Below are 14684 nucleotides of genomic sequence, written 5' to 3' on the forward strand. Positions count from 1 at the left end.
TCTCCCAAATTGCAATCCAATCTCTGTGTCTCGCCACCCAGTTGACCTCTTTCTTTCCTCGTCTGTCTATGTTATGCATGTCGTCTAAATTTGCTCCGGGAATATATTGCGTACAACAAAACTGACAGAGCACACAATCAGCCGGATGTCACTAAACAATCACATAACATATAAGAGGTACAACTGACATCCAAACATCTAATGACCCACTCAGGTGGGGTGGGATGCAAGCTTTTACTTCATCGCTTGCATACGTTATCCACTGAAACTGAAATATAAATATACAATTCAAATAAATATAATATTCTAATTATATCTAGCATTTTAAATTAAAATATTCATATTTAAACAGATTTAAAAACATACCTCAGACCCAGCTTTTGTATCAATAAGTAAATAGATTTCCTCTAGTTCAGTAGGGATATCTCTATGATTTTGTCTTTTCATCGACCACCTATGAAATATAATATAAACTAAATATCACCCTATTTAATTAAAACTATTTAAATCAAAATTTAGTTTAGAAATTGCCTCAATAATAAGGGGAATACATATGGCTCATTAACAATCGGGCATAAAAAATGCATGTGGAACCACGCCTATGATTGCAGAAGCATGAGACATCCACCGATAACAGTTTTTTTATAATTCGTTGCACGATACATTTCTCTAAAGAGAAATGGCAAAACTATAACGCCCCAACTATATCTTTCAGCTTCATCAAAATCAATCAGATGACGCAACCACATACAATGCACCTAGTTGCGAGATTTGTCGGGCATCAATATTCCTCCAAGGATTCGTAGAATATAAGCCCGAGCACATGCATTTGCTTTATCATCAGAAGCATTTTTATTCAAAACTTCAAAATTAGCTTTCAGCTATGATAAAGCTATTCTACCTCCATTAAACTCTGGCGGAGCAGCTCCAAGATACTCCATGCACATTTACTGCCAATCACCATCGGCCATACAAAACATAATATTTCCGTCGACGGGAAGCCCCAGATGCATAGAGACATCCTCCAATGTAATTGTAGACTCTCCACATGGAAGATGAAATGTGTGTCTCGGGCCTTCACCTCTCAATCAATACAGAAATCATGACAGGTTCGAGTTTGCAACCGCCAATAATATGTGCAATATACCCGAACCCGTTAGAAGACAAATATGGCAAAATACGTGTTGGTGTCGGTATACGTGTGTTTTTAATAAATGTCTCTAAAATACGATCATTTTCCTAATTAATAAGTATTCAAAAAATTTAAAATTAATATAAATTAAAGATAAATTTAAATTAAAAATAATAATAAATATTAACATAAATTAAAAAAATTATTACCATGTCACTAAAATATCTGGAGATATGGTTTGTATCTAATCGCAGCAGCATTTCGCTTTCATTATAATTGTAGACAAAAAAATATAATTAGTACAAATAATAATTAATTAATTAATTTAAAATAAATAATAATTATATAAATATTAGTTTAATAAAAAAATAATATTTATATAAATATAATAATAAAAATATAACAACTATTTAAAAAAATACTAACTTAAAAAAAATTTATTACCACTAATAAGAAATTTAAAACTCAAATGAAAGGAGAATTTGAGTTATATAAGAGGGGAAGAGATGTTTTGGTGTGAAGAATGAGGGGGTTGAAGGGGTTTATATAGGGGAGGAGGAGGGTGGTAGTTGAGGGAAAACGGATGGGCATTTATGATATTTAATGAAAGGCGCGTCCCCGGGGATGCGCCTTACCCTCGTGGCATCCGACTCAGCAAAACCCAGGTAAAGCGCGTCCCCAGGGATGCGCCTTTGTGCTACCTCAGCCGAAAGGGTGTTACTTCGGGAAATATTAGTCAATCGATGTTAGATAGGAAGTATTAGGGTCAAAGGGTGTCAGTTATGTCAAATCACCCTTTAGAACTCATTCATTCTAGGCCACTTCTCTTAGGGTTACATCCAATTTAACCTTGAGGTGCTTACAAGTTTAAAATCTATTTGAAATTATGATATTAAAAATTTTAAAATGAACTACGAATTCATTTTTCAATAAATAATATGATAGAATTGTATAGTATTTAAAGTTTGGGTAAAGTAAACAAATGCGTACCGATTATAGGGCGTTGCTTATTGAATCTCCTAATTATTAAAAGTTTTAAAATTATCCCCTGAGTATAAGATATTACTTTGTTGAGTTTATCAACTATTAAAAGTTACTAACCGGTCATCCAACTATTCATATATTCCAAATTTGTCCTATTCCGTTAAAAATTGACGCAGTTTCAGTTGAACGTTAACATGATGACTGATATATAATAAAATCTGATCACATAATCTCAAACGACTATCATATCTCAGTAACACGTTAACGTCCAGCTCAGGCGACCGTTAAATTTTTAATAGAAAATGACGAGTTTGGAACATAATGAATAGTTAGGTGATCATTTTGTAACATTTAATAGTCGAGGGACTCAATAAAGCAACTTCCTATATCTATGAGACCATTTGTACCTTTAAATAATCGGAGGACTCAATAAAGCGGTACCTTATAGTCAGAGGACCATTTGTGTACTTTACTCTTAAAGTTTTTGTTTAATTATTTGAGAACGTTTACAATATAATATATGTTTATAATTTTTCTTAATTATTAATAACGTACATATATTTATAAATATAACAGTTCGAATCCGGATCTTCAGATAGAGTAATAAGAGTAGAATAGAAATTGACAGTGGAAAGGAATAGTGGTACATCCAATTCCATCTCGAGGCATACCTTAAGGTACTATCAAGAAGGCCAATAACAATAGGTAAGTAGACCACTCGCATGTAAGTAAGTGGATTTTTTTTTTCATTTTTTCTTTAAGAAAAATAAATTAATTTTGCTGCTCATGTTATCATGTGATTTAGACATATCTTTTTGTGGGTAATTGACAAATGCTAGGTCACCCAACTTGTTGGCTTGAGCATTGAGGGTCCCTTTCATCTACCTATCCAAACATTAAGTTTGTTCACATCTCAATAGGGAATCTTATTTCAATATTCAAATAACCCATCAAAACTTAAACTTTATCATTTTCCAAACCCATTTTTAAATTTTTTTTTCTCTCAAAAAAAAGTATCTTTTTAGAGATGAAAATGAAAAATCTTCGAGTTGACAAACAATTTTTCTCTTTTTTTTAACTATATATTTCAATTATCTATTCATATTCATCCAATGACGTTGAATCAATTTTACAACAAAAATCTAATTCTCTTGTCTTTTAACTTATTGTTAATATTCAACATTGTTGATGATGAAGAAAAGAATCTCTGGTAATGCACTTTCCGTTCAACGTATTACAATGCTGAGAAGTGAGAACCAATTTGAAATCATAAAATGAAAATTCTAAATTTAAAAGTTTGAGAAAAAGAAAGAGATTGATACAACTCAAAAATTAGGATTGCCTAAGACTGTCCCATCAAACAGCTTTGTTCGGTTTAAATCTTCTAGAAAAAAAAAATCAAAGTAATGTAATTATATATAATATCAAAATTAACCTGCAATATTTATTTTGTATATAAAAATTAACCTACAATATTTATTAAAAATACTTCTATTTCTTTTAAGTATTTTGACCTTGATATTTTATTATAGGGTGAAAATATCCTTTTATGAATGGAAATTATTAACGCTCTAAAATAGAGGGTATTTTACGTAAAATAATAAAATATTTAGGGTCAAAGTGTCTTAAAAAAGAATAAATATTAAAATGATTATTTAATCAAATATTAGATACCTTTAAACATACTTTTTAAAAAATAAAAATCAAAATGACCATTTTAATAACTTTACGACTAATTTTAATATTTTGTCTATAAAATTTATTTTAATTGTCCCATTGTTTCTACTATAAAGTTTTTGAATAATGGGACTAAAAACTGGTTATTCTAATATGATGAGACACTAGATGTCTTAAGGTAGGTCAGAGATTCAAATCTTGAAATTTATAAATTGAACAAATTGGATTAGAAGGATCGTCCTCGCGTATGTAATACATGATTCAGATTAATTGATTAATAGATCAAATACTAATTATTATAAAAATAAGTGTTGATTGGAGTCCATTAATCAACTTAGATTAGCTTTGCCCCCATTCATGTAATTGAATATGTTGTGCCTTATGATTGAGATTCATAATATTATATTTAATCGGATAGATTTTCTTTAATGTTTTCTCTGTGTTAATCATAGGACAGCTGACCACTACACAGTTGTTGATTTCGTTTTTGTATGTGGTTTTGCTTCCGGAAAATAATATTATCAGTATGAATTTGGTAAATAGCATTATGTTATGTAAAAAATATAAGTGATTAATTTTTTATTTTTCCATTTTTATAAAGCTTAAATGTAGCAAAATTTTTCATGAAATCATTTTCAAAAAATTATATTTACACAAAAAAAAAACAGATTTTTCATACTACTCTAATCCAGATATTAACTAAATTTTATCTAAAGACAAATATATATTAATTATTTATATTTATGGGTAAAATAAACAAATGGTCTTTACTATAGCGCATTACTTTATTGAATCTCATTAAAAGTTATAAAATGATTATTTGATTACAGAGTATTGTTTTGTTGTGTCCACGAGTATTAAAAGTGATGAAGTGGTCACCAGACTATCCATATGTTCCAAACTCATCCTTTTCGTTAAAAAATTGACAGTCGTCTGAGCTAGACATTAACTTATTAAGTGAGATATGTTAAAAAATCATATTTTAATAATGTCTATGGCCACCGTTATTGCTTTCAAGTATTGGCTCGATAACATAATGTTTCAAGAACAGACTAAACGACATAATGTAAATGAAGACTCAATCCATAAAATTAGGGGTGTGAAAAATTGGAAATCATATTTGATCCGATCTGATCGGATACCCAAAATTATGATCCATATCCGATCCGAAAAATTGGATAACCAGATATCTGTACCTGAATATAAATTTTAATTTTACAAAAAATAATTTTAAATTTTGTGATTTAATGTAATTTATTTGATACCTCTATTACATTTTATATACATATTTAATTATTCACACGCAATAAATAATTAAATATCATAATTTTTATTGTGTTAGAGCTTTAATGGGTTACTCATTTATTGGGCTAAAGACTATCTAAAATCTAATAGCCCAATTTTTTTCCAGATTTTTTAGATAATCCAAAATTGGAATTTATCTGATCCGATTATTTGATTTTTTTAATATCCAATCTGAAATATCCAAAAATAAAAAAATGGATTGTATATCTAAAATTTTAAATCAGATTGATCAGATCAAATCTTTTTGCACACCCGTACATAAAATATTACTTAAAAGGTTTTGAGATCATATTTAATCATATCTTAGTCAACATGTTAACGTCTAGCTGAGACATTCACTAATTTTTAAACAAAAAAGGACGAGTTTGGAACATATAAATAGTCGGATGACCATCTTGTAACTTTTAATAGTCGGAGACTCAACATAATAGTGCCCTATAATTAGAAGAATATTTTATAACTTTTAATAGTTAAGGAACTCAATAAAATAACATTATATAGTTGAGGGATCATTTGTGTATTTTACCCTATATTAATATAAGTATAGAAAGATAATGTTATCCTGGTAAATGTTTTTGGGCGTTGCAGAAGTAACAAAATATTAAATATTATTTGAACATTGAATAACTAAAAGTTTTGAAGCCTCGGGGTAACTAAGGATGTAACACCCTCATATTAATACGAGTGATTTGATTTGATATGAGGTGTTATATTAGGGTCATCAGAGTGACCCACAGTAAAAATTTAAAAAAAAAATTAAAATTGTTCGTAATCTATTTAAAAAACCTTAAAATAATTTATAGATAAAATACAAGTTCATAAAATCATTTATATATTAAAATAAAATCCTTTAATATCCAGTAGTAAACAAGTTTCAGAATCGAATATAAAAATAAAATACAACCTACATGTCCCCTAATTACATGCATCGTACTCCGCAAGCAACGCTGGTGGAACTCCTTTACTAATGTCGCTAAAAGCACATGATCAAATTCTTTAACCTGAAATGGTAAGTAACAGAGTGAGCTTTGAAAAACTCAATAATACAGAACTACCAGATGAATGCAATGGGTCATCGAGTATAAGGTAAAGCATAAATTCTTTAGCGGGATAGTCATCATCAAATTCTAGCGGTGAATTTAGATTCCATTAACCAAGTCTTCAATTACAAACAATAATTTACGATCTGAAGGAAGTATTCAGAGAGAGACAGGTCCATAAGATTGATTTGGAGAGTCTAATGTGTTCCAACAAAACAAAGAAGTGTGTACAGGTTTTTTAAAAACATTAGTAGTTTAAAACATATTTTAAAATCACAGTAATACCCTCAAACCGAACACCGATATGCAGATCCCTAGAATTGTATCAATAAAGACTTACCCTAAGCACACAATGAATGAGCCACCCTAATAGAGTACCTTGGGGTCTATAGGCCTACCCAAAAGTATCCTTAGGTCTGTAAGGAATTACCAGCTTGATCACAATTGAACATCCATACTCCATAATCCTACCCATATAGTATCCGGTAGTTATCAAATTGAGTAGTAACTTAATATCAAAATCATGATACAATCGAATGTTGTAAAATAACAATGTAGTTATTTAAATCACATGAATGTCCTCCATCCTTACACCAAAATATAGTCCCCTACTAAGGGAGTGTCTTGGGGCCTTAGAGCCTACCCAATGAATACCTTAGGTCCGTAAGGAATTACCAGCTTAATCAGAGCTGAACCTCCATACTTCAGCCTACCCAGATAGTGTCCCAATAAAACAGTTCAAGTAATAACCAGTAGAATTCATGATCCATAAATCAGGAACGATTTTATTTTCCAGTGAATACAGGTAACCAGATAGCGAATATCAAGTAGCCATAGTTCATAAACAGTAAACCAATACATCATTAAATCATAATATCAAACAGTTAAAATATTCAGTAAAACAATAACTTCAGTAAATCACATTTCAGGCCATATAAAATAATTATATAGCTCACAGGGAACACACTAGAGGATCCAGTTATTTTTCGGAGGTACTTAGTATTTATCAAGTAGAGAGCCACAAGATTTCTGTAAATTGATTGAATTTCAGAACGAGGTCCCTATAAAAAAGAGAGTTTGATAGCTAACAGATTCATCAGTCATTTGGGAAGTAATTTATCAAGATCATAGTATTCATATATATCAGCAAGGTATTCATGAATTATTACATCATAATTAATTAGGATTCAGGCATTCCTAAAGTGGTTACATCAATCAAACTTATAAGGACATATGAGTCGATTATTTCCTGAGAAATTTGATAAATCTATTTAATAAGAGTCTGTAGCGATTTACAAAATTCCAAATTCCAAGCATCTTAATAAGTTTTCAATTCTGATCGTACTGTACAATTCCCAACAAATGCGACACTCATCAATTATACACGTAGGAAAACTTCATGAATATTCATTTCTTAAATTTGGCTGCACTGCAGAATCAAATTGATCACCTTCAAAACCATCTTTGGGAGGGTCATGAGGGTGTTTAGGTCATTTTGGTATTCAATGTTGATTTATTCATTTCATAGCTTGAGTGTATTTAACTATTCCAGAGCTTGAAGGTACTTTGGGTAATTTTACATTTCAAGGGTATTTTGGTCATTTTCTTTAGTCTAATCTTTCTATTTAATTTATTTTTTCTGAACAAGATCTGATTATTAATGACTTTCCGAACATATTAGGAATTTAACAGGTGAATCAATACTTTATCAGATAAATACGAATTCTCAAGGTAATTTCACTATCAGGGTTAATCTGGACAATTTTACCTCATAGGGTAATTTCGTAATTTCTTAATCAGGTGATTTCAATATTAAAACTTTTAACGAAAATAATCAGAATTTAAGGTTTATGTGGTTAATCGCTGCACTGATTAATCACCGAACTTGGAATTATTTATTGCTAGACTTCTTATTTCTGATAGAGTCATCCAAGGCTTATTAATTGACATACTTTTTACTGTATTTGGATCGAGTTTAGAGATGATCAACTACATTCATGTGACCAAATATATTCATCCATGTAGTAACCAATGCCAACATGTTCCATAAAACATGCAAAAGGTAGTAATGTATTACATCGATTTTTGAGCCATAAAGGTTAACCAATTAAACTCCCTTTGATTGCCCTCGAACTTTAATTCCACGTCCCATAATGTCTTGGATACATGACAAAACCAATTACATTAGAATTAAACTTAAACGTGAAAATTCGTATTGAATCGAAATATAAAATGTCGAAAAGCAGCTTACCGAGTTTGAATTTGGCAAAACAGATTTCAGATTCAGACTCATGACGTCGAAAAACATAAAATATACCTTTTTGAAAATTTTGACTTTTTTTTTATCAAAGTCAATAGTCAAATTGGTCAAAGTGAAAGTTAAAGTCAATTGGTCTGGTCAACGGTTCAGGTTGACTCAGTTCGATCCGATTTGACTCGCTCGGGTCAAACATACCCAATTCAGATCGCCGGTTCAGACCACCTGGATTGTTTCTAGAAGGAGCTACGAATTGAGGAGGACAGCCGAGGCGATCGAAATTGCCGAAAAACTAAGTTACAGACTAGGGATTCGATGGACTTTGGTGAGCTCCCCACGGCGAACGGCGGTAGCTTGCACCGATCGATCTTAGGGGTTTTGGCAGGGCTTCGACGAAGCTTCTAATGAGGCCGACAGTGACTACAATCGACAATCAACGAACGGGATCGATAGTGGGGCAAGTTGAACATCTTCCTCACTTCATCGCGACGAACGACAGTCGTTACGGGTAAATCGAGGGTCGAAATCAGGTTGTCGGATGACGCCGGTTCAATTGGTGATGCCGGTTCAATTGGTGGAGACGGTGCACTACAACAACGGCAGGAGCGAGAAAGATCGTGGAGGTCGACGGTTAGAATTAGAAAAAATTTAGGGATTTTGGTTCAATGCTAGCCTGACTCCCCATGCCTGTTGGTCACAGATTCAAATCGTGCCAACCACTCCTTCATTCAATTCGTCATGCCAACTTACGAATAACAATCATAACACACCAATATCAATGATTAGTATATAAACCATGTATGGGTGGAGAAAAGTTCATGAACTCTCATTTTCTTCCTAAACCTATATCCGTATAATTTATTATCTTCTTCAACTCACTAAAACAATCGACTTCAACTTACTGTTTAAACTAAAGAAAAAATGAACCGCAACAATTATGATATCCCGAATTTTCACATCAACAAATTTATAGGCAAATATATATATATATATATACACACAAATCATTTATAGCGAGTCATTGTAATAAACATATTGTACTTTCAATTCAATAGACGTGTATGGTGGAGGAAGATATGGGATCAATACGGATGATTTGCAAAGGTACACAAATCTATACAAGCATGTATCAAAATGAGCTGATTTTTGACGGACCATCACTATCAAATTTTATATCAAATTCAAGAGAGCAAAGTTTCTTTTTATAAAATGGCAAGATTTCATTTATTTTTTTTGAAAAACCAAGTGAAATAAAAATAGGTAAAAATAATACTGATAAAAAAAACAAATAAGACAAGCATAGTGGAAGGGACAGAAAAGGAAAGATATAATAAAATAGAAATTAAAAATTAAAAATAAACATTGTTTTAGACTTTTAGCATTACAAGACAAAAAGTACCATCGGTACATTTGTCAGAATCGTGACTGGACACGTGTTTGGTTATCTCAAAGGACTTTATTTTTTTTGTTTCTTTCCAAAAACAGCATCTAATAATTAAAATAATTTTTTAGTATTTTATTAACTCCACTCTTTGATACGAATTAAACTTAATAATTTATTATTATTCTTTTCGATTTTTAGAATATTAAAAATATTTAAATAAATATTATCTTATATTTACTCGATTAATAAGAAAACAACACTCTTTATTTGGCATAACTAAAATTCAAGTTATTATATGATTGAATGATTAAATTTATTAAATTAAATTAAAATAAGACAAAAATAATAGAATATATAAATAATAAGCTATAAATATCACGTTATGCACATACGATAATTGAAAACAGTTAAAGTATCTAAATAAAAAAAAGTTATAATTTGAATATTTTTCTACATTAAACCTTTATTAATTGTAGATAATTTTTAAATAATTAAATGACATAATTAATAAAACTAATAGATGAATGATCAAATTAAAATATCCTATAATTAGAGTGATTATTCAATGATGAATTTAATCCTTGAAGAGAAAGAAGAAGAAGAAGATAAATTTTTGTTTTTGGGTTTGTTCATTTTACATTTATATTAAATATTATCCGTTTACTTTTCACTGCCTCACAAATTTATTTATTTTCCTGGTGTGTTATGTCACTTTCATTGGTTGAACTTAAGGTAAATTCTCCTCAACTTCTATTCTGAAACAGATTTTTGTTTTTAATTGTATTTTACATTTATCTGTTTTCGTGTTAGTGTTATATAATTAAATTATTTCATATGTCGTTGATTACTCATCTTCCTTCCTTCACCAATTTCTTGCCTCTCTGCAGCCCATTTTCTTTTTTCTTCTTCTTTGTAAGCATTTCCCTTTTTTTTACACTTGTTTGTTGCAACTTGGTATAATTTTTTATTTTACTTTTCTTTGATCAAAGCTTCTGTTTTTAAGTTCTGGGTATGACTGGTTTTCTTGTTAAATTCGTCTGTATGGGACTTATCGAATTAGTTAAAACTTTTGGTTTTTCTTGATCTCTGAATTGAGATGATCATATCCGTTTGTTCCACTTTCTGTGTCCTATTGTGACCCTTTTTTGGGTTTAGTTTGATGAATCTTGAGCTGTATTATTGATTTTTTTTTCTTACTTTTTAGTCATAGATTCTGTAAACTTTTTGGCATGATCTAATTTTTTTTTTTTTTTTTATGTTTTGATCAATTTTAACCCATTGCTGTGAGCTCCAAAAGTTAATGGCTTTATTGCTGCTGCTGCTGCTACATTTTTGAACTTTTTTTTTTGACAATAGGTTTGGTAAAATTGTGAAAAGCATGGATGTTTCTGATGTTAATAATGATAGAGGAAAATTGAGGATTCTTGAAAATTTGGATGAACTAAGGACCGAGTTGGCTGATTATATTGCTGAGTTATCAGAGGCAGCAGTGAAGGAGAGAGGCGTCTTTGCTATTGCATTGTCTGGGGGTTCTCTCATTGACTTAATGGGGTATCAATGCATTCCCTTTTCCATCTTTCGGTCCTTTTTTCCCTTGTGATTTTGGTGTTCTTCCTTTAAAGTTGTTTTCTTTTTTGGGACAGAAAACTCTGTGAAGCCCCTTATGACAAGACTGTAGACTGGTCTAAATGGTATATATTTTGGGCGGATGAACGTGTTGTGGCCAAAAACCATTCTGATAGCAATTACAAACTTGCAAAGGATGGCCTTCTTTCTAAGGTTAGCATCTCAATTCAACCTTTGTTTGATCCCATTTGAGTCTAGTTGAGCACAGTCGAACAGTTTTCGAGTCGATCACTGCTCAGCTCGATAGGCACACCTCTTCTTTAGTTAATGCATAAAGTACATATTAGTTCTTTTATTGTTCTTTGATTAGACTGATCCACACTTTGGATCTTGAAATATTAGCCTTTGCTAGAAGGTCGTGTTAACTGGTAATATTAGTTTACTTATGATATGCATTCATCTGATTATTCATCTATGGATTCCTTGTTTTCAGTGATACCCTTGTTTTCTGTTTGAATTCATTTGATCCGGTATCAAATTCGACATGAATGTATCGAGTATTTTTTATGTTGTTTTCGATTGATTTAGATGTTTGGTTTCATTCAGCTCAGGTTATTATGTCAGCAGTGCTTTCGTCAATGGATAGATTGGAATGACAAATTAGGTCTTAATGTATGCGTTCTTATGGCATTGCCTTGTATTTGTAGGTGCCGATTGTTCCCAGCCATGTTCATTCTATCAACGATTCAGTTTCGGCAGAGGAAGCCGCTGATGACTACACGTTTGTTATCCGGCAGTTGGTGAAAACACGAATGGTTAGTGTTTCCGACATTAGTGACTGTCCCAAGTTCGACCTTATCCTTCTTGGCATGGGACCTGACGGTCACATTGCTTCGCTATTCCCTAATCATTCGGCACTTGACGAGACCAACGAATGGGTAACTTTCATCATCGATTCTCCCAAACCTCCACCTGAGAGGATAACATTCACTCTGCCTGTCATCAATTCAGCATCAAATGTGGCAATGGTCGTGACCGGTGAGAGCAAAGGCGAGGCCGTGCATTGGGCAATCGATAATATCGGACACCACCGCCCATTGCTCCCTGCACGGTTAGTCCAACCAACGAAAGGGAAGTTGATATGGTTTTTGGACAAGCTAGCTGCATCGAAACTGGATGGTCTTCAATTCTCCGAGTAGGGAGTAGGAGGGTTAACATGTTGATCGTCGTCCTCGATTAGTTCCTGTTGCTTTATGTTTTTTACTCTGGTTTTTCGTCTTCTCGTTTATATTTGAGGTGGGAAGTTTGAAATCCATTTTGTAAGGAAAGGGGAAAGTAATAAAAGTTGGGGTCTTAATGCAAGCTTATTCAGGTTCTTCTGACATGGATAATCAAAATGTAGCAATTTCCATTTTTGCATGGATCAAAGTCCCATCTATCTGTTGTAAACATGGATTATAACTTGTAGTTATTCCACACATTGTCTCATATTCTATGGATGGACCGAGCGGGCGAGTGGACGGAGACCGTCATTTCATAAAATTTTTAAATATTTTATTCGTATTTTTAATTGATAATTTATTATCACTCTTAAAATTTTATAAATGAGTTTCTTTTTAAAATTTTATAACTTCACTCTCATAAAATCGAGCGTACTTTCGTGTAACATACAATTTTTGTAAGATGGCAAATAAAAATCATTACTTTAAATGAGAAGTGCCCTCCACCACACTTCTTAGATATGTCATTCAAGCAAAAGCAGTAACTTTAAGTTCTTATTGCTGGAGGGAAAGTAGTTGATATAGCTATGTAAATGAGACAAGACATATACTAAGTTATTTGAGTTTAATTCAGTTAAAATTTAATCAACGTTTAAATTGAATGAATTTTACTCGAGTTCTTAATAAATCAAAATGAATTACTTGATGTTCGATTCAAAAAACTTACGAGTAACTGGAAAAATTAATATATTAAATTTATAAATTTTAAATTAATTTATTAATAATATTAATATTTATATGTTATTTTTTAAAAAGTAATATAAGATTTCCATATACTAAGGTTCTGGTTTGAACCGAGTTCGAATTTTTAGAATTCAAATTTTTTTCTTCGAGCTCGAATTGAGTCGAACCCAACTTTAACTTTTTTACTTAAATTCAACTCGTTCACATCCCTAAGTAGGTATATGTTCAGTTGAAGATCTTCAACTAGGGGTGTTCAAATAACCGAATTAATTCGGTTAACCGACCGAACCAAATAGTTCGGTTAATTCGGTTTGGTTATCGAATTAGTTCGGTCGGTTAACGGTTAAGAACATTTTTAAAATTCGGTTAACGGTTAATTCGGTTCGAATTCGGTTAATTAACCGAATTAACCGAAATTAAATTTTAAATTTTAAATATATTATATATAACATATGGGCTCAGCCCAAACCATTTAAAACTCAATTAATAATTTAAGATCTAATAACTTTTAAACCTAAATCAATATTAATTAATTAAAAAAATTATATAAATTTTTTATTTTATAATTATATATTATTTAAATTAATTGTAAACTGTTTTTTTAATTAAAAAATATTATATATATTATATATAACATATGAGCTAAGCCCAAACCATTTAAAACTCAATTAATAATTTAAGATCCAATAACTTTTAAACCTAAATCAATATTAATTAATTAAAAAATTTATCTGAAATTTTTATTTTATAATTATATATATTATTTAAATTAATTATAAACTTTTTTTAATTAAAAAACATTTAATTTTTATATAAATTAGAAAATTTTAAAAAAAATCGGTTAATTCAAAAATTAACCGAATTAACCGAAATTTATTCGGTTCGATTAATATATTTGAAAAAAAATTCGGTTCGGTTAACGGTTAAAAAAAATTAATTAATTCAATTATAATTAATTTGATTCGATTAGATTCGATTTTAACCGAATAAACAACCCTATCTTCAGCTACAGATTTGTAGTACAATATAAACAGTTCATAACAACACCATTATTGTACTGCTTCCAAAAAGTAGCATATTCTAAGAAGATAAGATTTTAAAGAGCTTTATAAGAAAAATCCAGAATTGGGTTGGATGTTTAACAAAAACACAATCAATTTTGTTCAAAAATGTAAAGGAATCTTCTTTTTTTCCTTTTTTTTTATAAGAATCAATTTCTGACCACCGTTAATAAAAATATAATTAATCGAAGAAAATTCAAATTTCATGATGGACATATGTATGCTCTCAACTAGATGGGGCTCTTTCACTATAGATAGATGTTAATATTCTAATATAATAAAGTTTAAATAAATCGAATCGAGTCAAAAAAATT

General features: G+C 30.7%; 1 protein-coding gene across 1 annotated transcript; it reads left to right on the top strand.

Moving 5' to 3' along the window:
* Positions 1–10565: 10565 nt before the first annotated feature.
* LOC120163027 (probable 6-phosphogluconolactonase 1) lies at positions 10566–12676 on the top strand. The gene is made up of 4 exons (XM_039173059.1): positions 10566–10691; positions 11136–11330; positions 11423–11558; positions 12053–12676. Exons 2-4 carry the CDS (start codon positions 11158–11160, stop codon positions 12542–12544), a joined length of 801 nt encoding a protein of 266 aa, XP_039028990.1. The 5' UTR covers positions 10566–10691; positions 11136–11157; the 3' UTR covers positions 12545–12676.
* The last annotated feature ends 2008 nt before the right edge of the window (positions 12677–14684 follow it).

Source organism: Hibiscus syriacus, unplaced genomic scaffold, assembly GCF_006381635.1.
Source record: "Hibiscus syriacus cultivar Baekdansim isolate YM2019G1 unplaced genomic scaffold, ASM638163v2 tig00111427_pilon, whole genome shotgun sequence".
Classification (NCBI taxonomy): domain Eukaryota; kingdom Viridiplantae; phylum Streptophyta; class Magnoliopsida; order Malvales; family Malvaceae; genus Hibiscus; species Hibiscus syriacus.